Source organism: Alligator sinensis, unplaced genomic scaffold (assembly GCF_000455745.1).
Source record: "Alligator sinensis unplaced genomic scaffold, ASM45574v1 scaffold972_1, whole genome shotgun sequence".
Classification (NCBI taxonomy): domain Eukaryota; kingdom Metazoa; phylum Chordata; order Crocodylia; family Alligatoridae; genus Alligator; species Alligator sinensis.
In genome coordinates this window covers 316892-342939 of record NW_005843039.1, presented here as the reverse complement: position 1 = coordinate 342939, position 26048 = coordinate 316892, and the positions used below count along the sequence as shown (strand labels likewise).

At 38.8% G+C, this 26048-nt stretch overlaps 1 protein-coding gene across 1 annotated transcript in view; it reads left to right on the top strand.

Annotated features, from left to right (window-relative positions):
- Positions 1-26048, top strand: part of KIF16B (kinesin family member 16B) — a 203267-nt gene that overhangs the window by 96174 nt on the left and 81045 nt on the right. Inside the window, exons 11-15 of the mRNA XM_006036938.3 lie at positions 2522-3880; positions 8650-8808; positions 9653-9752; positions 10634-10684; positions 22267-22389. Of these exons, the coding sequence (XP_006037000.2) occupies positions 2522-3880; positions 8650-8808; positions 9653-9752; positions 10634-10684; positions 22267-22389 (1792 nt within the window). The remainder of the gene's footprint in view (positions 1-2521; positions 3881-8649; positions 8809-9652; positions 9753-10633; positions 10685-22266; positions 22390-26048) is intronic.

Below are 26048 nucleotides of genomic sequence, written 5' to 3'. Positions count from 1 at the left end.
CTCCATTTCCCCCTTGGCCTTCCTGACCGCCCCCCTACATTCCCGAGCTACCGAGGTATAGCCCTCTCTTGTGACGGCCCGTCCCTTCCAATGGATGTACGCCTCCTTTTTCGTTTGGAGACATTCCCGGATGCTTTTGGTGAGCCATGGGGGTCTTTGCACCCTCTTGCCCCCTTTGATTCGTGTAGGGATTACTTGGAGGATCATCTCCTTAGTCTCCTTAAGGAGCGACCACGCCTCCTGGACACTCAACTCCCTCCAGCTCTGGGACCTCAGTGCTTCCCCCACTAGTCTTCTTACCTCATTAAAGTCTGCCCTCCTGAAGTCAAGGGCTGCTGCCTTGCTGGAGGCTTTCGCCACCTTGCGCTGGATGGTGAATTCCAGCAGACAATGATCGCTATCGCCTACGTGGTCGAGCACCCGCAGTCCCCGTACCAGGTCGTCGCCTGTGGCCAGGACCAAATCCAACAAGGCGTCTCCCATGGTGGGGCTGTGTACCTCCTGGGTTAGATGGAGGTCCTGTACGTCAGTTAAGAACCTGCGTGAGTGGTCAGACCTGGCTGCTTCTCCCAGCAGATGTCTGGCAAGTTTAGGTCACCCATGACAACCACATCCTTGGACCAACTATTTCCGTGAGCTGACATAAGAATTCCTGGTCTCAATCTTCTCCTTGGTTGGGTGGTCTGTAGAAGACCCCCACCGTTAAGTCCCTTTCTCCCCGACCCCCTTGTACTCTAACCCAGAGCATCTCCTATCCCTTGCTGTCCCCCACCCCTCCCCGATGAGTTTGTAGGTGGCCACGAGCACATCTCAGCCTTCTCTTGTGGAGGCTGAAGGGATTCAGGTCCCTCAATCTCTCCTCATAGGGCCTTACCTGCAGGCCCCTAACTATATGATTGGCCCTCCTCTGAACTGTCTCAAAGTTATCCACATCCCTCTTGAAGTACATCACCCGAAACTGGACACAGTACTCCAGCTGCGGCCTCACCAGTGCCGCATAGAGGGGAAGTATCACCTCCCTGGACCTGTCTGTGATGCATCTGCTAATGCATGATAAAGTGTGGTTAGATTTACTGATCACTTCATCACATTGACGACTCATGTTTGTCTTGGAGTCAACTATGATTCCGAGATCCCTTTCTGCTACAGTGCTGCTGAGAGGGTAATCCCCCAGCCTGTAAGTGTGTTGGTGATTCCTTCTCTATAGGTGCAGCACTTTGCATTTGTCCTTGTTGAACTGCATCCTGTTCAGTTTTGCCCACTTCTCCAACCTGTCCAGATCCTCCTGGATTCATTCCCTGCCTCATAGTGTGTTTGCTTTACCCCATAATTTGGTGTCATCTGCAAGTTTGGACATAGTGCTCTCCATGCCCTCATTCAAGTCACTGATGAAGACATTGAACAGCACTGGTCCAAGGACCAAACCGTGGGAAACTCCACTGCCCACACTTTCCAGGTCAATGCTGACCCGTCCACCACCACTCTCTGGGTGCGTCCCATTAGCCAATTTGCACCCGCTTGACCATGTAATCATTTATGTCACAGCTACTAAGTTTATTTATGAGTATAGGATGAGATATAATTGAGCCTTGGTATAAGTTCTCAACATTTAAAATGTAATTTTAGATATGTTTAATTGAAAAAATCCTATTTCCCCTGAAAATAATCTATTTACATCTCCCTGTTTTAAAGATACCTGTGAAATTTGAGTGCAGATTGTTATGGCTTTTCTCTGTGCATTCCCTTTTGTGATCTTATTTTTCTGAATTGGAACACCTTTTCTTATTGAAGGCTAAACGATTGGCTCTATGTAGTCCTCATACTGCAGGCATGCAACTACATACATCTGTAGCGTGGCTTTTTTATCACGTGCTCTAAATGAATTTTGATCCACTAGAAATTTTGGAAGGAGAATTGTAATTTTAATAAGGGGGGCGGGGAATGATGTTCTCCCAAAGATACTGTAGCTAGTCCTAAACTTAAAGCCAGATACATCAAGGTGTAATAATAGGTTTTTAATAGCGAAATGTGGATGGAATAAAACATCACCTCTAGTTTAAACAATGCAGTCTTTTGATTCTATCATGATGCTGATGTTGGATTATTTCTCTGCAGTATAAGCAAGTGTTATGTAGTTATTGTACAAGACATCATTAGTATGGGTCAATATATATTTCAAATAGCTTGAATTCACTTTCATGTAAATTCATACAATGATGATTTAAAGTTAATTGAATGTTGGTTTAGAATATTTAAATACTATAATGGATCTGTTTGTCATGCAGATTCAGTTTCTCTCTGGAAACTGAGCAGGTATAAGGTGCTAAATTATGCTCTTAATATGAGGTAAAATGCATATTATTGAAATCAAAGTTACTTAAAACTAAAGAGTTCTAGTTCATGTATACTTCAAGATCATCTTCAAAACCCTGTTAATTTTTAGGGAAATAATGACTCTAAGGAAAGGAAAGTATGTTTTGAAGGAATGAAGCCTCACATGTACACATTCTTTTTATCTTAGGAAACAGATAGAAGAAATGGAAGAAAAACAAAGATCTAACAAGGCAGAGCTGGAAAGGATGCAACAAGAAGTAGAGACACAGCGCAAAGAAACAGAGATAGTGCAGCGGCAGATCCAAAAACAAGAAGAGAGCTTGAAACGACGAAGTGTTCATATTGAGAGCCGATTAAAGGACTTGTTGGCTGAAAAAGAAAAATTTGAAGAAGAAAGACTACGGGAACAACAGGAGATAGAACTTCAGAAAAAGAAACAACAGGAAGAAATATTTTCTAAAGTTAAGGAAGAGCTGCAGCGACTGCAGGAACTTAATCACAATGAAAAAGCTGAGAAAATGCAGATTTTCAGAGAATTGGAAAGACTTAAGAAGGAAAAGGATGAACAATATATAAAGCTGGAATTGGAAAAAAAGAGGCTTGAAGAGCAAGAAAGGGAGCAAGTGATGCTGGTAGCTCACTTAGAAGAACAACTTAGAGAAAAACAGGTCATGATACAACTGCTGAAGAGAGGAGATGTGCAGAGGGTTGAAGAAGAGAAAAAGGACCTTGAAGAAATTAGAGAATCTCTCTTAAGAGTCAAGGAAGCCAGATCTGAAGGTGAGGAAGACTGTGAAGAGTTAGAAAAAGCACAGCATAAGTTCATGGACTTTAAAAGAAAGCAGCTAGAGCAGTTAACTTTTTTTGAGAAAGATTTAGTTCAACAAAGAGATCACCTGGAAAATGAAGTAGCAGATGAACATGAAGCTCTGGACCATTTAAAATGTAAACATGAAGAACAGTTAAATCTCCTCATGAAAGATGAAGAAAATGGCTTGGATGCTGCCCTGCTGGCTGAAGAATTTGACAAGATAAGACCAGCAGAATACACACTACAGTACAAAGAACGTCAACTTCAATACCTGACCAATAATCATTTGCCAGCTTTGCTGGAAGAAAAGCAGAGAGCTTCTGAAGTCCTTGATCGAGGTTTACTAGGATTAGATAATACTCTTTATCAAATTGAGAAAGAAATAGAAGAAAAAGAAGAACAGCTTTCTCAGTTTAGAGCCAGCACAAACCAGCTCCAGCAGCTTCAAGAAACATTTGAATTCACTGCCAACGTAGCTCGTCAGGAAGAAAAAGTTCGGAAAAAAGAAAAAGAAATTCTTGAATCAAGGGAAAAACAGCAGAGAGAGGCACTAGAACAAGCTGTGGCCAAATTGGAAAGAAGGCACTCAGCTTTGCAGCGTCGTTCCACAATAGACCACGAAATTGAAGAGCAGAAACAAAAACTTGCAACTTTGAACAACCACTGTAGTGAACAGGCAGGTCTTCAAGCTAGTCTAGAAGCTGAACATAAAGCCTTGGAACAAGATAGAGAACGGTGAGGATTATGGGTAACATCAGCTTAATTGAATTTGTATAAAAATGTGTGCACCTGTCCCCCAGTGTGATGGATAGGAAGAGAGATTCTTTCATTTACCAGGCAAGGTTCTTTGAGTAGGTGTGATATCTTTTATTAGACCAACTGAGTAGTTGGGGAAAAGTTCTTAGCAACCTTTTAGGCACAGTCACCCTTCTTTAGCCTGTGCCTGAAGAAGGGTGACTGCGCCCAAAAGCTTGCTAAAAACTTGTTTCCAGCTACTCAGTTGGTCTAATAAAAGATGTCACACCTACTCAAAGAACCTTGACTGCAAATATCTTTAGACCAGCGTGGCTACAACAAAAAAACCTCTTCCATTTACCAGTATTCATATTACATACTGCATTAAAAGCATTTCCCTGAATGTACATCTCTGAACACTGTCTTTATTTCTTGCCCACCAATCAGTATTTGTTCTGTCTGCTCTTTATCCCATCTCTATCAATGTGATATTTGTGTGTATCACTATATTTAAGTTCTCAATTTGAACATAATTTCCCTTATTCTGATAATTCAGTTGAGTAACATGCTGCTGTACCTTTTTAAAAGCAGTCTTCACCAGTAGTTAAGATGCATGTATAGATTTTGTTTTACATCTTTAACTGCATTTTGGTGGTGATACTATAGTACGTCTTTGCAGTGAGATTAAGGATAATTGCTGACTCTAATCGAAGACTCTTTGTCATGGTACCTGCAAACTAGAGGACTGTCATACAGAATTTAGCAAGGTTTTGGCACTGTCTGCCACAGCATTCTCATTAACAAGCCATGGAAAAACAGACTAGGTGAAGGTCCTGTAAGGTAGATACATATCTGTTTGGCTTATTTGTAGTGAACAAGTAATCATCAATGGCTTGTTGGAAGGATGTGTCAAGTGGGTTTCTCCAAGGTCTGATATTATTTAATGTAGTCATTAATAATTAGCACAGTGGGATTGACAGCACGCATAGCAAATTTGTGGACAACACCAAGTAGGGTGGAACTGTAGATGCACTGGAGGTCAGGGCTAGGATAAAGAAATACCTGGATAGACTGGAAAAAAGGTCTGCAACCAATCAGATGACATTCTACAAGGACAAATGCCAAGTCGTGCACTTGAGATAGAATATTGCATGCACAAATACAGACTGAGGAATGCCTGGCTAGGTTGCAGTACTACAGAGAAGGACCTGCAGGGGTTTACAGTGGACTATAAACTGACTGAGCCAACCAGGTGCTCTTGTTTCAGAAAAGCCAATAGCATACTGAGCTGTATTAACAGGAGTGTCACTTGCAAATCAAGGGAAATTATTCTTTCACTCTGTTCAACACTGGTTAGGCCTCTCTTGAAGTACTGTGTCCAGTTTTGGGCTCCACACTCAAGGAGGATGCGGACAGGTTGGACACAGTCCAGAACAGAGCAGCAATAGGAATCTCCATGTTTTCAAGGTCAAGTTATGGGATGGCTTAGTCAAGGATCTTGATTTCAGCAGGGGGCTGGACTAGATGGCCTTGTGAGATTTCTTCCAGCCCTACTTTCCTATGATCTTGTTTCCTGGTGTGAAATAGTACATATTATTTATTGGGTGACGGGTTAGATAGTTCTAGGGCTGGAACTCACATCTGTGGTAGACTTAAGATGGTCACAAGTGATCTGACAATGCATTTCATCTACCAGCATACCTTTAAAGAGTAAGTAGACACAAACTTTGTTTCTTTGTAGTTTAATGTAGGATGACAATAAAAACTAGATTTCTTCTTAGAAGAGAAAGAGATCTCCTTATCAACCGAGCAACATTTTTTTTTTTCTGGTCTCAGTGAGAATCGTAATTCCTTAGTGATGATGGGTGGTGACACAGTGAAACTGCATTGTGGATTCTAAAGGGTTACTAAAACAGTAACCAATATTGAAGATGTGATTGGTAATTATAGTACTTGATTCAAAACTACAAACATATTGATCCTCTGCCTATAAAAACTGGAAAAAGTGTTCTGTTGTCTGAAGAAATACTTGAATATCTAGGATGCTATGCTACCAAAATGTCTGTTTAGAGATCGACCTATTTAACATAAGAATGTGTTCCTGTATCTGACTTCTAAATTAAGTTGTGTAAGTATATCAAGTAACAAAATAATTCAATCTGTTAATTAAAAGAAATTGATAGTAACTAAGTGCTGAATCAAGGCAATTTGTTAATTAGGAAAGGCATAGAGGATTGAACATTTGCTTGATTTCAGACTAGTATTTTTTTTTCTTTTCCATCTCTCCTTTAAAATGTGTTTTGTTTTTCTCCTCGGATTTATGATGAAATTTAACTTGCATAGATTCTTACCAGCCATCAGATATAGTGCTATATTTTAAAGCATGCTAGCAGTGAAGTTAGGTCTTATCATTTACTGTGGGTCCCTTTTACAGAAAGAGGGTTTTGTAAAAATAATAATCAGGTTCACACTTTCCAGGGTGAGCTTATGTAGCACAGCTGTGGAAGTAATTTATACCTAGATAAGCACAGTTTCTGCCTTCTGAGTGTCATGGCCAAATAATCCTGAGGAGATTATATTTATGAAGACTGTAAATTCTTCAGTGCACTTAGGTCATCCTATCCATGTGGTTTGGAATGAATAATATCTAGCAGAATGGAGGCCCAAACTTCACTGGGACTCTTGGAGCACTTTTACACGTGCTCTGGGAGTGGGGAGAGTGGCTCCAAGAGCCACTCTAATTAAAACGCTGTCACATTTCCTGTATCAGCATCCCTGTGCTTAAAAAAGACATTGGGGTGCTTGGACTAAAGCTTGTTTGATGAGCTTTAGTTCAAGCACCCCCACCACCATTTTTAAGCGCAGGCATGCTGATACACGAGATGCAGGAGGCTGCTGGAGCATGACAATTGCCACGTTTCGACAGACTCCATTTAATCGGAGCAGACAACATAATTCCAGCACGTTGGAGCAGTCTCCGTGCTTGTATATAGGCATTAATTAGGCATTAATGCATGATAAATTCAATAAATAATCATCTGCATATGCACACAATGTTTTTTTCTTCCTGCTAATATGTTTTAACATCTTTAGATACTGTGTAAACTCTTCTTATATTATCTATTTCATGACATCTTTCTGTACATGGTTTGTGTAGTTCTTTCTTGGAAGGAAAAGCTTAAATAAGTGTTGGCTATCTCAAAACTGCTAAAACCAGTGGTCTGGTAGAATATTCTAGGATAAGTGAAGACTTTGCAGTGAGCTGTCAGTCCTTCAAAGCTGGATACAATTATTCTCTAGCTTCTCATAGTTTGTTGCCAATTTTGTAATTTTTAAATTTCTTCATCTGATAGTATATTAGGACAAAATGTTGTGCCAGACAGTAATGACTACAAGTTAACTTTTGCATACAGAATTGTTTTTATTGGCAAGGTATTGTCATTTACTACATAATGCAATAAAGAAAACACAACACAGCATGTTTTATTGTTCCATTAATGGGCCAATATCACTAAAAAGCAGCAGTGTGTCAGAATAATCACAAACTGGCAAATAATCACCCAAAAGGATAAATTCACAGCTAGTGAGTCATTTCAGGAAGTAATAGATTTTTCTGTAGAACGCTTATTGACTGGTCAAAAGATAGATCAATTTCCTGTAAATGTAGTTGTGATTCTGTGACTACAATAATCTTTGTGAATGCACTCTCTCATCAACTTTCTCTCATAATTTGAGACCTTGTTACTACAATATCTATATAGGTCAAAAGAATCTCATGGGTTTTGGCTGTGGTTTGATAGGGTACCTCACTTAAAAAGTAAAGTTACAGCTTCTGTTCTTCTTTATCCCTTACCCAGCAAACCATGTTTTTCATCTCTTCGTTTATTCATTTTTGAACTCTGAGAGTGGTAGAGCAAATGTGATGGTGTAGGTTGGAGGTTACATGGCTGAAAAATGTGGATCTATGACAAGGTAGTATAGGCAAATATTACTTGTTTAAATTATTTCCCTTTTGTTTACAGTGATGATCTTTCACCCCATTTTTTAGATGAATTTTAAAATTATTGATGTCCAAAAAGGAATCCGTTATGCATATAAATGAACATGACTGATACATTTGTTACAGAAAGTGTAAAATGATGTATTCAGGTATACAAAACAAATTGTAGCTCGTTGTTTTAAGGGTGCATTTCCAAATTCATATACAAGACGCATCTGAAAAAATAATCTCATTTATGCATCTTGTGAACAATTTTACACATTTTATCAGCGAGATATCCTGGCATGTTGTTATGCATTTATTTGATTCTACTGGCATGTCCTTTGAGTTGAACCAGTTCACTCAGACTGGAAATAGAACTGAAATCAGGTATAGAGTTCTGAAATGAGGTGTATACACAAGAGGTTTTAATGAGCTGGACTTATGAATCACACTTTAATGTGTCAAGTAAGCTATTAATAATATTGAAAGTTATTGAAGTTGATTTATTGAACTAAAATGCCTACATTTTAATGTAGTTGTTTTCAGATGATGAATGTATTCTTCACTATCCAAACATGCAATAATAATATAATTTTCATTAATATTTGTATGGCTACAGAAATTCCAAAGATCTTATATAATATCCTTATATAATTATAGCATCTCTTTGTTGTACGTATATGAACTTGGAAATTAATTTTTAAAAACAGCTAAGTTAAGTATTTCAGACAGTAAAGACTTTTTTTAGAACATACAATTTGAGTTATATTTTAAGATCTGTTTGTAGGCTGGATCAGGAAATTCAGCAGCTGAAACAGAAAATTTATGACGGTGATGGTATTCAAAAACCTTATTATGGAACAACAGAAGAAAGAATCTCTCTCACCAGTTCCCCTACTAGCCCTTCAAAGTCTCAGTCCCATTTGATTCCACCAGTTGATGACAGGTACGTATATTAATTTAATTAGGCTTGACATGACTTTAAACAGTGCAGTTAAAACATAGCAAATATTTTAGGCATACGTGTGTGTGTACGCGTGATCAAGATTGGGGTTTATTTTTCAATTACCAAGCCATACTAGAATTGCATAGAATCACAATGCTTTTGTTATCTTTAAATATTTTTTGTAATCAATAAGTTACTCTGTTTTATGTATACATACTGAATTCAGTAAGGACCTTGAGATTCCTTGGCCTTGTATTGATTTAAATTTGTACCTAAGTGTAGATTTGCTTATGTGGCTACCTGATTTACCCCTGTGCATTCTGAAAGCACCCAAGTAAATTAAATTATATTAAGTATTATTTTATAGTAAAGCAGCCTGACATCATGTTAAACACGCTGATTTAATTACTTTCCCTTTCATTTAATTTTATACTTATGAATACAATATTTAATATAGACTTTTAAAACTTTCATTCTGTGTAAGTTTATTACAGTTTGTTTAAAGTACTGATGTTGGGAATGTTACAGAAAGAAACTGCTAGGAAATAGAAACAAAAAATAAAACTGGTATTTCATTTTGGAGATGGACACTTATTAATGGCATACCATGGTCTCCTGACTTGCCTGAATCTCTTATTTAATTAGTTGTTACCTTTCTTATCTCTAAGTTAAATAAAGCTGGTTAAAGAATAAATGCTTGGGACCTATAAAGTTGGTTCACCATTTTCTATGTTTTCTACATTTAAAAGTGCTTGATGTGTATGAAGCATTCAAAGAACAGTTTTAAATACTGTTGGTTTTCTGTCTAAGAATAGCCTGTTTTTCTTTTACTTCTGTCTTAAAGATTGAGTGCATTTATTGAAGAAGAAGTTCAGAGGCGTCTGCAGAATATTCACCATGAAGATAACCATATGAGCCTATCCCAATCTACAGAAGTTCTAAAGGTGAGCAAGAGTTAGACAGGAAAAATACTCATTGCTTTAATTTCTTTGACCAAATCCCATGGTCTTCTGGGTTATAATAACTTTAGTTTATTAAATAATTACAGTACTGTAAACGGTTATAATTTTACTTGGGTAGAAGAATATGTTTCAAATTCCAAGTTATGTCCTATCATGTTATCCTGAGGGGAAGTAGGGAATTAAAATCAAGGAATAAAATGCTGACTATTATCATCAATGGTAAATCCCCATTTTACATATGGCTTTAGAACTGTCAGGATTTAAACAGATGACAAGATTTCACCCACATTTTTCTTGTAGAATGGAAAATAATCTTTTAAGTATTGCACAGGGATAGGGAGGGTTGTGAGTTGCATCTTACCTTGGGTGCAAAACTTGTCTTCTCATATTGAAATGAAAATATCAGTGGTGCAAAGACCTTCAGCTTTTGCAAAATAATGCAGAAGGTTTTCAGATGCCTTTAATATGCTTATGTTCATGACAGAAAAAAAAATTAGAATAGAAAAAATAATACTTGCCATTTCCAACAAAACATCCTTCGAATGGTTGTAGCTGGGGAAGCCAGGGTTTCAAAGGTGGAGGCTTAGGTGTCCAGAATCTGGCTTCAGGGTGTCCTTCAGGAAGGAAATTGGACAAAGCTTTTTTCAGGGAGTGCTGAGGTAGTGTTTTCTCCAGGAAAGACAAGGACCTGTGATGCAAGAGGTGTTATTCATTTATGAAGTTTCATTTTAACAAATACAAATATAGAAATGGGTATTTTGGCAGCTAACAGATTACTTCAAATCTTTTTTGCTATCAATAGTTCTGAAGTAACTTTTACTAGAATGAAACTTTTTTGATTGCATGAATCTTTTGGATCTTAGGATAATGAGAAGCTTCATAACGGTACTGTTCAACGCAAGCTGAAGTATGAGGTAAGTTAGTTGTCAGAAAGAACTGAGTGTTTTAAATTATGGCATGCTCCGTAATTAAATTTCTTAATGTTTAGCAGCATAATTAAAATTTTAAATTCACAGCAAGATTAATGACTAACGGGGAAGTCAGTGTATTTTGCAGGCTTTAAAATTAAACTTATTCCTGCAGGTTGGGTAAAATTTTGACTTTATTTGAATGGCATGGAATGGAGGAATCTTCATAATGCCTTACTTGGAACAGTATCCCTTTCTCATATCTATAGAACAAAAATGCTTTATGAACAGAAACAAAAATTATTCATATTCAAAGTACTTAAACTCTTCTGAAGTCTGATGGACTCTACTATCAGAATTATATTTGCAGAAGTAGTATACATGATTATATTCTGACAGGCTAATTTTAGACAATCTAAAAGTATTTCTAAACCAAATGTTTTAGGAACACAATGTTTTATTTGGCAAACTACGTTTTCCTCTTCCTTCCACGCCAACCTCCGTGCTTTAGAAGTTCATGATTCATAATCTGTTCCAGGTAACAAAAATTACACACACAGACACACACATATGTATCTATGGATGTGCGTGCGCGCGTGTGTGTGTGTGTGTGTATATGTATATGTATTATTTTTATATTCCCTGAATATAAAATATATTCCGTATATTCCCTGAATATAAAAATGATACAGATTTTTGTATTCCCTGAATTTCCTATTTCTCTTGAGGAAATCTAGTATTGTTACAGAAGTGAAATGGATACTGTAAAAAAAAAAAAAAAAAATAGAAAAAAAAAAAGGTGTGGGTAAAGAGGGTGACTATTCCTGAATCAGATCTCAAATCAACTTAATCAGCTTTTGTCTCTCAATTCTAATATACTCTGAATGCATAAACTTTACCAAAAATAAAAATGAATTTAACAAAAGTTCAAATCAATTGTTTTCTGTTTTTCGGTTTTTGTTTTTAAAAAAAGCAAGCTCTTCTGTTTTTTTTCTTTTAACGCTTTAAACAGAAAAGACAACCTTGGCAGCTACATTGTAGCCTCCCGGTTATTTCTCAAGAAGACGCCAGTGGTTCTAATTCAACTGGAGAAAAATCAAGGACAGATCTCAAAAAACAGGATGACTGTTTAGAGATGTGGAATTTATTTTCTGTTACTAAAAGAATCTTTTTCCCTTTCACATCACAAGCAAGAATTTGGAATGAAAAGAACGATTTAGAACAGGAAAGCTTTTCCTGCCAGTTTGGTAGTGAATATGAAGTGAATTCCAGTAACAATAATAGTATTTATAATAGGGTGAACATTAATTCTCAAAACCTAACACATGCTTCTGTGCAAAATCAAGACATAGTCAACATGGAACATTTACAGCCTAAAATGACAAATCTCAAGAATGTTGAACATGCAGAGTTTTCTTCTAAGGACGAAGACAGCTCAAAGGCTGAATTTGATTATTCCTACTTGCAAAATATGTGTGCCTTACAACCTTTAGGCTGTGCTAATGAGAAACCTAGTTCTAACAGCCTGTCTAGCTTTAATCTGCCTCAGTCCAATATACTTTCTGAAGTAGCTGTCGAAGAGAACATTTTATTTAACACAATGCACCTGGCAATGCAAGATGAGTCCTATGTTTCTCATCTGCAAGTGGATAAAGACCTAGATATTAACACAATAATTGCCACCAAATCAAAGGCAGCATATTCTGATACAAGATCAGAACAGAGATATGGTTTTGGATATCTTTTCAGCAAACTTTCTGGTCTTTACAAAGATGCTAGTAATCAACTGCACAGGAGTACTCAGATTATTAACCAAATAAAAGAAATGAGCATTCAGTATGAGAAAAGTGAGAGATGCACACAAATAATAGCATTGCTTAAAAATTTGCCATTTATGAAAAAGTTACAGGTAGATGTGCCCTTCAAATCAGATTTAAAGCAAGCAAAGTCTCTCTCTACTGTGCAGGCCAAAGCTTGTAGTGATGACACCACTGAGCCAGAAAATGTCCCACAAGCTAAGGATACAAAGATGTGTGTTTTCCCCAGAGTCTTAAACATAAACACAAAAGATGCATCTGAAGGCTCAGTTAAGGAGTTTAAAAATGAAGTACCAAAAAACACTCTTGTATTAAGGCAAACAATTGTTGACTTTCCAGAGAAATTACTGAAGCTTCAAACTGGTTCTCTGGAAAGACAGGTGGATCATGTGATCTGTGCCTTACCCCAAATTTGTGTCAGTATGGTGGAATTAAAAGGCATATACTGGCTTGCTGTTGGCAATTGCAAACATCCTGATCCTGTGCCTGCATGTTTGCTTTTGTTCAGTTCCACTCTGTACACTGCTGTTGTTTCAGTAAACCAGCAAGACTATTGCCAGGATTCACTGGCAATTTTTCATAACATCCCAATTGCCATGATAAGGGAGATTCAAGTTGGTTTTGCTGGACAGAGTATCAGGCTTCTGTGTTCTACTGAAGATAATTTACTCACGATATTTACTTATAACAAGCACCTCACTCAGAGGATATGCCGTGACGTACTGAATATTTTGATTTCCATGTCAGACAACCCTGATTATTTAAATCACAAGCTGCTGAAAGAGGATTTGTTGCAGCTTTCACTGGACTGGACGTGTGAAGTCACAGATATACTCTTTTCGAGTGGCCTACGGTTGTCCTGCCAATTTGGGACTATGCTAGCTGATCTAGTCTATTTACTCCATGAAAATATGGAAAACAATAAACCCCCTTTAGGAGATATTTGTGTACTGCTCTATACCACAGTGAAAATAGACTGTTCTAAAGAAATAGCCTATAGATCACTTGTTCTTACACCTACTCATATAGGACTCATAAAGGAAGACAGTGTGTTTTACCCTATTCCTAGTTTTTTGCGTACTTCACCTCCAAACTCACAGTTTAGCGAAATTCAGGTGTACTCTTTGAAAGAGCTCCGGTGTATAACTATCCTAAATAAAGAGGATTTAACAAAAATTGAGCTTGTCTTTTCTAAACACAAAAAGGTTGGATCTGATTCAGCAAGCAGTTTTTCTAAACCACACCTAAAAGAGACACACACCCCACTAACAGTTACACTACCATTTTTTCAAGAGGGTTCACAGGTTCCATCAGAAATCTGGAAATTAACTTTTAGTTCAGATGAAGACGCCATTGGGTTAATTATGTATTTGACTGGGCGTTGAACTCCAAATGCACTTTGGATAGTATAAAAGTACAGGCTAATGGATTTAAATAAAGTACTTTTGCTAATCTAATAGTAATGAATAAATAATAAATAGTGATAAAAAGTGTATGTAAGATGATATGACAGGGCTCCTGTGTATTTCGCCTAGTAGCAGTTGATTGTTTGCTTTGTGTAGGTCTGTAATATACTTTTTGAAAAGACAAAGAATTTATAAAATGTTCATATTTCATGTGCTGAATGGATAAGCGCATTCATAGGCTAATACTTTCTTCCTTTTCTCCTGGATAGCAACAATGCATGGGTCAGTGGCAGCTGCCACAGCTGCTCTTTCTGTGCTGCTCCAAAGTGGGTGCCAGGGGCTACTTCCTGATCACCCCCTGTTAGCTACACTAATGCTTCCTCTGCCACTCATTCTGATCTCCTCCATCTCCTGTCCTAGCTATGCCAGCTGTTTTAGATGACGTCTTGTCTACCTTTAATCAGTTGCTACCTACTTCAATAGTTCTTTTTTTGATTCCTTGAATACATTGTATATCTGGATTCCATGGTGCTCATCCATTCAGTGTGTTTATTGGCTCAGTTGCAAAATGTAGATGCCTCATCCCCACTAATTTTGTTTATGGGTTTGGGAGCATCATTATCCTAGAGTATGTGACATTTTATCCAGTTAAGGATAGCAAGGGTATTGGTGTGCATTTATACAAATAAATTCTAAAAATAATAAGACTGGAAATCTGAAGATTGCCTGAACTTTGAGTTAATTCTTGGCTTATTTAGTGGTCAAGTAGGCCCTTTTAAAATGCTAGTTATTAATTGGTAACATGTTTTCCTCATTAATCTTAATAGTGCTTGCTTTGCTGCATGAAACCTCATTTTAAAGTATTTTTAAAGTATTCTCATGCTAAGTGGTATGGGGACCTACCTAATGTCATGGGTATTTTCCTGTACTTATTCTGCACTCAGTTCAGGCACCATGTTTTCTACAGGAAAATAATAAATTGTAATTCTGAAAAGTTAAAAGACTCTGTGCAATCCCATAACAGTACTTGAATGTAATTCATGGAAGGCACTTATTTCATAAGGGTGTACTACATGTTCAAGATTATAAACTTACAGAAAATAAACAGATACAACCTGTAACTCTGTTATGTATGTTATAAATTGTAATACTTGGGTTTGTTTGGGGTTTTGGGGGTTTTTTTGTAGCTTAGTTGAGAGAACTCGGATGGCTTCATAAAACTCTGTACTACTACTTTAGAGTTTCATTAGATCTTTGGCTAAAAGGTTTTATCACATTATGAATGCTTTGTAATTCATAGGCTACAGGAAATGACCTCCTGAGTTATGAAGATGTGTCTCCTGCTATTGCAAGCAGCTACTTAATATATTCATATTTCTAACACTACCAAACCATTCCTTATGTTTGCTTGCACTACTGCTTTTGGAAATATATTTCAGAACCTCAGTTCTCTGATGATTAGAAACCTTCTTCGAATTTCCAGCCTAAATTTATCCATGGCTAGTTTAAACCCATTTGTTTTTGTACCAGTGTTATTCTTTAATGTGATTAGTTCTTCCATTTCTTTTACTTCTTTATCCTCAATTGTATTTAAAGAAATCAGCCATATCCCCCCTCAGCCTTCATTTTGTTAGGGCTAAACAAGAAATGCTCTTGTAGTACCTTTTTGTAAAACAGGCTTTCCATCCCCTCAAACATTTTAGTAGCTGCTCAACTTACCTGCCCAGTTTGAATTTCTCCTTATTTTTATTTATTTTTTTAACATTGGTGACAAAAATGGAACCAAGTAAACTGGATAAGATCTTCCTGGTGCCTTGATAATGGCATTGGTAGTTTCCTATCTCTATTGGAAATACATTGACTTCAAAATTCTAAGATATCACTTGTCTTTTTCACAGTTCGATCACAAAAGGTATCTCATAACCATGCTTTGGTTGACTTGCACATGTATCTTTTTCCTGCTCTCTCATTTTTACTTGCTGAGCCAATCAGTTTGCATCAGAAATTCCTATAGTGCCAAGATTCATGACTGTATTTGTACTCTTAGGCTTTAACCCATCTTTATTATTTTATTACAGTCCTTAAAGTTATCCAGTTCTTTCTATATGATATTCTGATCCGCTTTCATTGCTAATGCTTCCCAATTTTGTATTATCAGTTTCACTATTGCTCCTATTTATGCCAGCATTACTAATGAAAATATTTAAAATATCAATCTCTAGACTAATTTTGGAGTAATCTCCCTTCAGCGTTTTAGTTTCCATGTCATCTTAACCCATTGTCTTATCTTTATATGTGCAATCCCTGAAACTTGGTCAGGCCCTCCTCCTAATTTTCAGTACAGAGATATACATTGCCAGATCTCTGGTCACTTTAATTCCTTTACTAATGCAGCCAGTTGTATTAAATATGATGATAATTCCAGCCTACCACAAAAAAGAATCAAACTCTGTATTTGGAATGAACCTTTTCATTTATTAAATGATAAGCTTGATGCTCTAGAAAATATTTTCATGGGTGAAAAACTAGAATTTAAATTCAGTAATCCATTGTAGAGGGAGAAAATATTGATCAGAGTTGGTTGGGTGTGTTTTAATAAAATGAATTTTGATAGAATATTCTAATTGAAATTTGATTGAAGTCTATTTTTCTCATGTTGATTTGACAAATTTAGGGATTAGATCTTCACTTGCAGCTATTCATGTTAGGCTGAGCTAGCAAATGGGGCCTACAGTAGCTGTAAGCTGTCTGTTTTCTTCTTTTGATCCAGGGGGCCTACCTAATCCTCCATGTAATTTAGGATTGTTCTAAATTCTATCTAGATCCCAAGAAGATCTATGGATTGCTGAAGTTTGGTTTTACTCTTGCAATAAACCCTTTCTTCTGTGAATAGGCTACTATATTTAGGTCCAGACACAGGTTGTCATAATAGTTTTATGACGCTGAATGAGATGACTAGGCAGATTCTCTTTTTTTTTCAGCACTGAAACGTTCCAAAGAAGCCAGAGCAGACTTGAAAAGTAGGCTGTTTATTTGCAAACCTTGTAAAACCCAGTACACAATCATTTAATGGCATGAATGGGATCTGATACCCAGTTCTAACAGTTGGGCCTCCTGTTAGAGATGTTGGGTGCAGAGTTTAAAGTCCCCAGCTATATATTCAGTTTAAGATGCCATACAAGCCAGCCATAAAAATGTTCTTTATTATATGTGGAACATTTTTATGGCTTGTTTCCTCATTTATGGTGCCGTAAATTGTGTGTACATGTAGCTCCTTCCCCATTTATGCTGCAATTAAGGCGCTAATCAGAGCACAAATGTAACATGTAGAGAGGACATTAGTTTGCTGAGAAATATGCAGATATGCTGCTCCTCTCCCTCTTCTAAGAAGGGGAAATATGCAGATCATTTTTAGTCTAAATAGTTAAATTTACCCTCTTGTAATAAATCATGGGGTTTTTTTGCATGTTAACATGAAGAAAATATGATTTGAAAGCAGAGGAAGGTAAGATGCAAATATATTTGAGTTTTGTAATGGATGCAGGCTTTTAATTTGTGCTCTGAGTAGTGGTCGTGCTACAGTAACCATGATAGCATATAAGGCTGACAAAACAGTTTCATAAAATGTGACTTTTGTATATGATCCTCACATTTTTAATGTGGCATATTTAATATGTCAGCAACCTGGGAAATTAGAAGCATTGCCTTAGCCCTTCCAAACAAGAACAGAATAAGTTGGCCCTTGATGATGGCTCACCATGAGATGTGCCAGATGCCTAGCTTGAAAGTCTACAGAGAATCCTGTTATCTTTTGGGCACTTGCAGCGTGACCCTGTTTCTGATGTTTTGCGGCTCTAAATTACTTCTTGCCTCTTCCTTTTAAGATCACACACCAAGCATTAGCAGAATGATTTAAAAGTTGCATGAGAACTTCACTAATCCATAAGCAGTCCTGTTTCTTAATATCTTCCCCTTGCATCTCTTCTAGATATCAGATATTCTTAGCATACAACAGCTTTACCTTCTTCCCCAATTTTATTTCTTTCTGTGTATGTCTTTGGATTGGTAATATTTCCTGGAATATGAGCATGAACTCCATTGAGTTAAAAATGCTGTCTGCCCTTGGCAGAAGTAACAGGTAACTAATCTGAAATTCTGAAGTCTAAAAACATATTGCCAGCTCTGGTGCACTGGCTTATAGGCTAGGGGCAGACATTCAAAAAGCCTGAATTGATTCAATCTTTTCAGGTTAGTCTAACCTGGCTAGGCTAAATCTGTTCTGTAACCGGACGGACATCCCAGAAATTCAAGCACATACCTGCAGTGGCTCAGGGTAGAAGCCAGGGGGTGCTAAAACAGCCCTCCCCTCACCTTACTTCCACAGCACGGAGCTGAAGGGGGCGTGGCCAGGCTCCAGCAGGGGCTCTGTTTAGCCCAGTAGGGAATTGACAACAATGTTTCTCATTCAATTAAGAAAACAACAGAGGGACATTACCAGCTACTTGTTGATTCTGCCTGTTAATTCAGTATGGCCCATAGCCAGCATGAGGTCTGCTAGCTAATACACAGACACCTCCTCAGCAAGACAGAGGGAAGCAGGGAATTCCTGCTTAGCAGGGAGTGGGGAGGGGAAGCAGCCCACAGTCTCTGGAGCTGCAGCAAGGGAGCAGAGGGGAGGGGCCAACCCTGCTGTGGAGCAGAGAGTCCCACCCAGCCCAGAAAGCATGCTGGGATACTGGGGGTGTCTGGTTTATCTTAAGCCAGCAAGGAGTCTGGGGCAGACATTGCATAAACCAGTTTGAACCAGATCAGGTAAGTGTGATACTACATTCAACCAGGTTTATCTCAAGCTGGTTTCAACCATTTTCAATCTGGCTTATGTGCACTGAACATCTGTTCTGTTACAGGTTTAAATCAGTTTCTGATCACTTAAACTGGTTTATGTGTAATGTCTGTCCCTAGCCATAGAAGTTAACCTGTAATCTCTATATTAATACAAACATACATCCCTTCGGTTTGTCCTAACTGTTAAAGCATAAAAATGTTATTAACTCAAATTTAAAAAAAACAACTTTGTATGGTGATGTCAAAGCCAGAATGGAATAGGATGGTTTAAGATGAAGAAGGTAGAAATAGTTTGAGCAAGTCTTCAGTAAACCCCTAACTCTCACCAAGAAATTCCAAAGCAACAAGGGGAAAAATCCCTCTTCACTTGTTTGAACAAAAATCAGTATATTTTTTTAAAATGCCATTGGAAAAGTTACAGTACTCAAAATGGTGGGGGCAGGGTTTGTTTTTGGGTGGTTTTTTTTCCTGGGAGATGGGGGTGCATTGTATTTTTCTGGGCTTTCTCAATACAACACAGTGGCATTTCAATTATATAATCACTATAACCAATTTACTGAGACTATGAAGATATTTCTAGTGAGCCTCATTGGAAGTTAAAAGTATTGAGTATATGATAGTAATTGTGAGAGCTATCTTAATGAAGACTGATTATGACTACATATAATGGTTTTCAGATTATGCAAAAATATTGAATATACATCTGTTAATTCCAATGCATCACAGAATTTCTGTATTTTTGTCTGTAAAGGTTACAAATCCTACAGTTTTATGAAAAAGTTTTTCTTTGTTAAAGTATCTTTATATTTCACTTTTATGTTTAAAATAATACAGGTTTGCAGTTGTAAAGATGCTATTAAATCTCTCAGGGCATTTTTTGTTCAATACTTTACAGTATTTTTTAGATTATATTTTTCTCTAAACTATTCTATTTTTTTCTAAACTATTAACATCTTAGTAGTAACATTTTTCTAGGAAGCTGAGTGACAATAAAATCAATTTGTGAGAGTGGCTTTTGTGGTAGTATTTTGTTGCTAGATTAAACTTCAGTATCACGATCAGGGAAATAAACAGCTCTTCCTCTCAGAAATTATATTAATTCTTATCAGTTGAGAGGGGAACTTTTTTCTGATGGTAAAACTCAAGTTTTCATTGAAAAAAAAATAAATTAGGTTTTGGGGGGTTTTTTTGTGTTTGTGACAACCAAAAATCACAAAATATATTTTGGCTATTAAATAAAAACTATTGGTTTCACGAAAGCAAATACTTTATAGAAATATATTTTTCATTTAGTTGAAACTCACTTTTGTGTTGAAAATCTACTTGATGAACAGTTATCTTCTTAAAGGTAATAGTAAGAAAAATTGGGGTTGAGACTAGTAAAGATACTTTCAAGATGGCCACTAGTTAAACAAAACTGGTAGTAACCAAAGTTATCTATGGACAGATTATATAAAAAGAGGCCTAAATGAAAAAAGTTCATAGTCTCTGTTCATTTCCTATTAGAGGAAAATGCACATCATAAATAACATTGTCAACCCGAAGCAAGCAAGTAGCCAATAAGCAATTCCAATGCAAAAACCAAGAAATCACTGAGCTGAAGGTTGAACAATGCTTGCCCTTTGATGTAGTTGGTGCTGGTCAGGGATAAAGCTCTTAGCTGACAATATATTGCCCCTACCTGTCTTTTTAACATAGGTTTTCCTGGTTGTCAATCTGGCACTTCTCATGAATACCAATTCCATCTACTAAAATAAAAAGATAGCTTTGTCTTTAAACAGTTTATATATAAATGCAGAGATATAATTATATTGGGGATTTTTTCAATGAAAATTTATCATGCTTCAAAAAAAAGTCAGGTTTCAATATTTAATGAGAAACGGCAACAGTTTCTACTGTGTTTTTAGTATTTTCACCGAAATTAGATCCCTAGATAGTTTTTTGGTTTGATCTGGAGTAGAGTACACACAATACAGTTGCATCTAGTCTCATACAATTGTCAGTAAGGCTTTGAAGATCATTGATCATCTGGAATGTAAATATAATTTGTCCTTTTGTAACTTCATTCCATACAAATGTATAAAGTGACAAAAAAAATAAAGTTAGGTTTTTTAATCTATATTTCAGTTCTCTGTTTTTCCCAGCGCTATTTTTTTTAATAAAAATACAGTTAACCAAGCCTTTAAGACCAAACACTTTCAACTAAGACAATGACAAACTTAATAAACCAAGTATCTGTATTCATTACAAATTAGCATGACACTTTTTTGGATACTTTTAGATTGCAAAACATGGAGCTACTCAGCTACAACATTGTTTTAGTTTTTGACACAATGTTGGAAATAAGATGTTGGTTACAATTGCAGATTGTATATGTCTTGCAGTGAAAGAAATATTCTCATTACAAACAACTTTGCATAGAAGTCTATAATCTACAGCAGCTTGTTGTCCCGAACATGAACATTTGTCATATTTGAGTTTTTTATTAATCAAATGACGCTTAAAGGAAATGCTAGAAAGCTGTTTTGGCAGTGCATTAAAGTGTTATCTGTATGTTATTAAATTATAAACACTTTAAACATCTAACATCTTTTCAGATTTTTTTGATGTTTTAGATTTCCACAAGCTCTGCATAATGTCTGTAAACAGGTCTGCTGTTAAAATAAAAGAAATCTTTTAATTTTAGCTGTAAAGGTCTGATGCATAAATTTATATATGATATATTTTCAGAGAAGTTGAAAACAGTTTCATGCTTTCTATTGAAGCTGCAAATGCCTTCATAGTAGGGGTGGGCAAAATATGGCCCATAGGCCAGATCTGTCCTGCCAAGTGATTCTGTCTGGTTCTCAGCAGGTTCCTCAGGCCCTTGGCCTTGCCTAGCCCAGGTGCAGGGTGCAGCCTGAGCCATGGTGTGTACAGTCAACCCCGCTGCCCCCAGACATGAGACTGGGCCCTGGGTGGTCAGGGAATGGCATCCAGGAGCAGGGCAGGGCCAGGATCACAGGACACTGCAGAGTTGGGGCCCCTGGAAGAGCTACAATCTGTTCCCTCTTTTCCCTGTGACAGGTTTCGATTCCATGGGCAATGGCCGGCCTCTGCCCGTGGAACCAACACCCATCACAGGGACATGCGGAGCATGTATTGTGGCTCTGCTCTGGACCCCAGCCCCTCACTGTCACCACCCTGCAGTCCTGGCCCCAGCCCACAACAGCTCACCAAAAGTCCGTAAGTGGCACTCTCCCCTAAATATTTGCCCACCCCTGCTTCAAAGAGTATATAATATTTTGATGATGTTTTACCTCCATTTTCATGCATGTCCAAAAGTAATGCACAGGTTTGCTTTCATGAAGATTACAGTTTTGCTCTCAAAGAATTATTTCTTTATTTTCATAAGCAACCTTTACTTCCTTTATGTTTGTTTAGCATCTAAGAGTGCTTTCACATTTCTGGCCAACTGAGGTATTTTTTATGTATTGATCTGATTTTCCTTTGTTCTCTTTAATTGATATTCACTTGATAGCGGATGGTCTGTCGCTCTCTGGGAGCAAATCCAGAGGACCTGAAGGACCCAATTAAAATTAGTATTCCACGCTATGTCCTTTGTGGGCAGGGAAAGGATGAGCACTATGAGTTTGAGATAAAGGTAAGTACTTTTCAAATGTCTCTTGCTAATGGGCCTTTTGTGCATGAGCTGCTTTTTTATACCATTGCTCTGGAACTGCCTCTTATTTACAAGCCAGAGGTTTCAAGTTTGCTGTGCCAAACAATCAGGTTTGAAACAATGATGTCACAGACCATGTGGGAGCCAAATATGCAGGTAGCAGCTGGAAGAGAGAAATGACAGGTTAAAGAACAAGTTAGTGATTCCCACAAGGAAATGTATTACCTTAGTTGACTGACTGCTCAAGGTCTTGATAACAAACCAAATCATTCTGGATTTCAGAAATGATGGTTAGTAGCAGAGAAAATGGTAAGCCTACTCCAAACATGAAAGGCAAGCCTTTTTAATGCAGAATAGTCCCACAAAGCTATGTCTTGCCTTGGGCCAAGTGTTAGTCTCAGTAAAGCAGGGGTGGGCACTTTTTTCAGTTGGGGAGCTGCTTAATGAGTTTTGGTGAACTGTCGAGGGCTGGAATGGTAACCCCACCCCTTGATAGGTGCCCTGCCCCGGGGTTGCCATTTTGTAATCGGAAGTCCCGCCCTCTAACCCCTGATATTTGCCATCAGAAGTCCCTCCCCTTGCCCCTGGAAGAACTCCTTTGGGGGTTGGGGGGTGTCATCTTGGAACCAGAGAAAAACCAAATTGTATACTAAAAGTGAAATACCTAGTATAATGTATTTTAATACTATTTTTAAAAATATTTTGTCCTGATTTATGTGCGTTTGTGTAGTCTATATAGAGATGATTGCAAAATAGGTCAAAAATAGTCTTACTCCTATGTATTGTGTGTGGGGTGTGGTTGGGGGAGGTGAAGGTGTGTATGGGGGGGAGGGTGTGTGTGGGTGTGTGTTTGAGGTTTGTGGGGGGGTGTGGTTGTGTGAGGGGGTAGGTTATGTTGGGGGTCAGTGTGTGTACATGTTGGAGGGTTGTCGCGGGGGTGGGCAGGGAATGGGTATGTTTGGGGTTTGTGGGGTGTGAGGGTGGGGAGTGTGGGAACTCCCCACATGGCACACAGCTCCTGATGCTGGTGGCAGCAGCAGGCAGCAGACTCTCCAGGTCCTTATACCCTGTACAGATGCAGCCACCTGGCAACACATGGCTTCAGCTAGTTCTGTGAGCTGCACATGGCAGCAAGGAGCTGAGCCAGGCCGGCCAGCCTCTATTGCACCGGGCTCACATACAACTCGAGGGACTTGCACACCAGGGGGGGGAAGCCCCACGTGATGAAACCGGTTGCCTTTCCTACTTCCTCTTGCCACATGCAGCTCACGGCACGCCAGTGGAAATGGTGGAGAGCCCCACTCCCTGCTTTCCAGCAGAGTCCCATGAGCTGCACATGGTGGCAAGGAGCAGGGAAGGCAGCTGGCTCCATTGCATGGGGCTTCCCCTCTGTGGCGTGCGAGTCCCCAGAGATGCATGTGAGCCCCACGTGATAGAGGCGGGCCAGCCTGGCTTCACTCCTTGCTGCCACATGCAGCTTCTGGAAGTAGGTGGAGCTGTGCATCGCCAAGCAGCTACGCCTGCGTGGGCCATGAGCTCCCTGAGGGTCTACTTCCTGCTGCCACTGACGGCAGGGGGGGAACTTTTGGGGGAGAGCACACTCCCTCACCCCCCCCCACACACACACACCCTGCTCACCTGAGCTCCACGCTCCTGTCACCCCACTGGGCACAGGCCCTGGGCTCTGCTCTCACCAGCCCCATGCTCCATGTTTCCTCCCAGCTGCAGCTTCCCTACCTGGTGCCTGGAGTAAGAGCTGCAGGAGGGACACAGGGGGAGCCACTGGAGGCCAGGGAAACCAAGCAGGTCCCCTGGTGGCTGCAGCAGCGGAAGCAGTAGTCTCGCTGGGAAGCTGTGCATGCTGGCCGGGGCCCTCCCACACAGGAAGGTGGGAGTGAAGCATGCAGGCTGGGTAGGGTACAATTAATTCTCCCTACCTGGTGCCTGGAGTAAGAGCTGCAGGAGGGACACAGGGGGAGCCACTGGAGGCCAGGGAAACCAAGCAGGTCCCCTGGTGGCTGCAGCAGCGGAAGCAGTAGTCTCGCTGGGAAGCTGTGCATGCTGGCCGGGGCCCTCCCACACAGGAAGGTGGGAGTGAAGCATGCAGGCTGGGGAGGGTACAATTAATTGGTGGGTGCCCGTGGGTCAGATGAAACTGCCTGCTAAGCCAGATCCAGCCTGCGGGCTGTGTTTTGCCCACCCCTGCAGTAAAGAGAGAGACTTACTTGTGATTGGAACTGCCATTGGTACATCTTTGTCCAGATTGAGAGAGCACTGTAAATCTATTTTGTAACTTCCATGTTCTTTCTGTGAGAGACCTCACCTGTCTTTTTCAACATTACTCAACAGTGAGCTCAGATTTTTCTTTGAAACATATCTGTCGTGCACACTGAGATCAGACTCTTGATCGTGGCTACTCCAGTGTAAATATGGAGAAACTCCGTTGAAGTTAGCTCTAAGAAGACGAGTTGTATAAAAATCACTTTAATATTTGATTATGAAATTACTAATGAAGCAGTTATTCTAACTGTCAGTAAATTATTAGTATAATTGCTGATAAAGATAGAATTAAAGCATTTTGCAAATACCCATAGCTTCCTGCTCAGGTTCTGTTTGTGTCCCTGCACGCTCCCTGTTGCTCGTCTCTGTCCATCCTTTGTTATTTGAATGCCTTATTTCTGCTCCATATTGTTATTTTCCCATGACCTTCCTTCTCATTATGACCTCCCATAGCCCAGTTTCTTCCTGAGATAGTTTCATATTTGCCCTGTGGGTAAGTGCATGTTCTATGCCTTCCTTTCCTAGCCCACATCTGCTCCAGTCTGTCTTCAAAGCAAAACCTGAGAAGCTGAGTGGAAAAATATTCAGTGCAGTAAAAGTATAGTATGTCCATAACTGTATCACTGGTCCTTCTTTGCAAGCCAGAGGTAGCTTTCAGAGATAGAAGAGAGCATTGGCAGCCTTTTGTTGCAGTGTGCCAAGTCTGCTAGCCAGGTGCTTCTATAGTTAATGCAAGTAAATGGGCTCTCACAACCACATGCAGGTCACTTCTGAGCTATGTTGCCATTCTACCTGCATTGCAAGCATCACTCTAATAAGTTGCTGTGCACCAGCTGTGTGCTTAAAATTATTTGCTCAGAACAGGAGGGCCAGACCATATGTAGCCACACTTAGTTATAGGGGAAAATTTAAAAAGCACACATAAGACATAAGGCCCATGTTTTGAATTTCCCAGTTCATGTTGATATATGTTACAACTCTGTGCTTTGATGGAACTCTGTGTGGAATAATGGATTCCTTTGCAAAATCAGAGCCTTAATGTGCGGTTACTAATGTCTGGAATTTGAATATAATTTATACTCCATTGTATTAACCACAGATTAACAGCCCTTGTAATTCAAGTGACTGCTAATCTATGCAATAATAAAAACGAAATAACGAAATAGACAAAACCATCATCCATTTAACAAACTCATCTTATTCACATTAACATATTCTTGAAATACACTTGTTCATCTTTGGCTCTTGAAGAATGTATGGACTTTGCATCAAATCCATACATTCATGTGTACTGAGGCTGTTCCAGGGGAGGGTATATAAAGAAATATAGCCCCTCCACACATTTGTAATTCCTGGTCTGT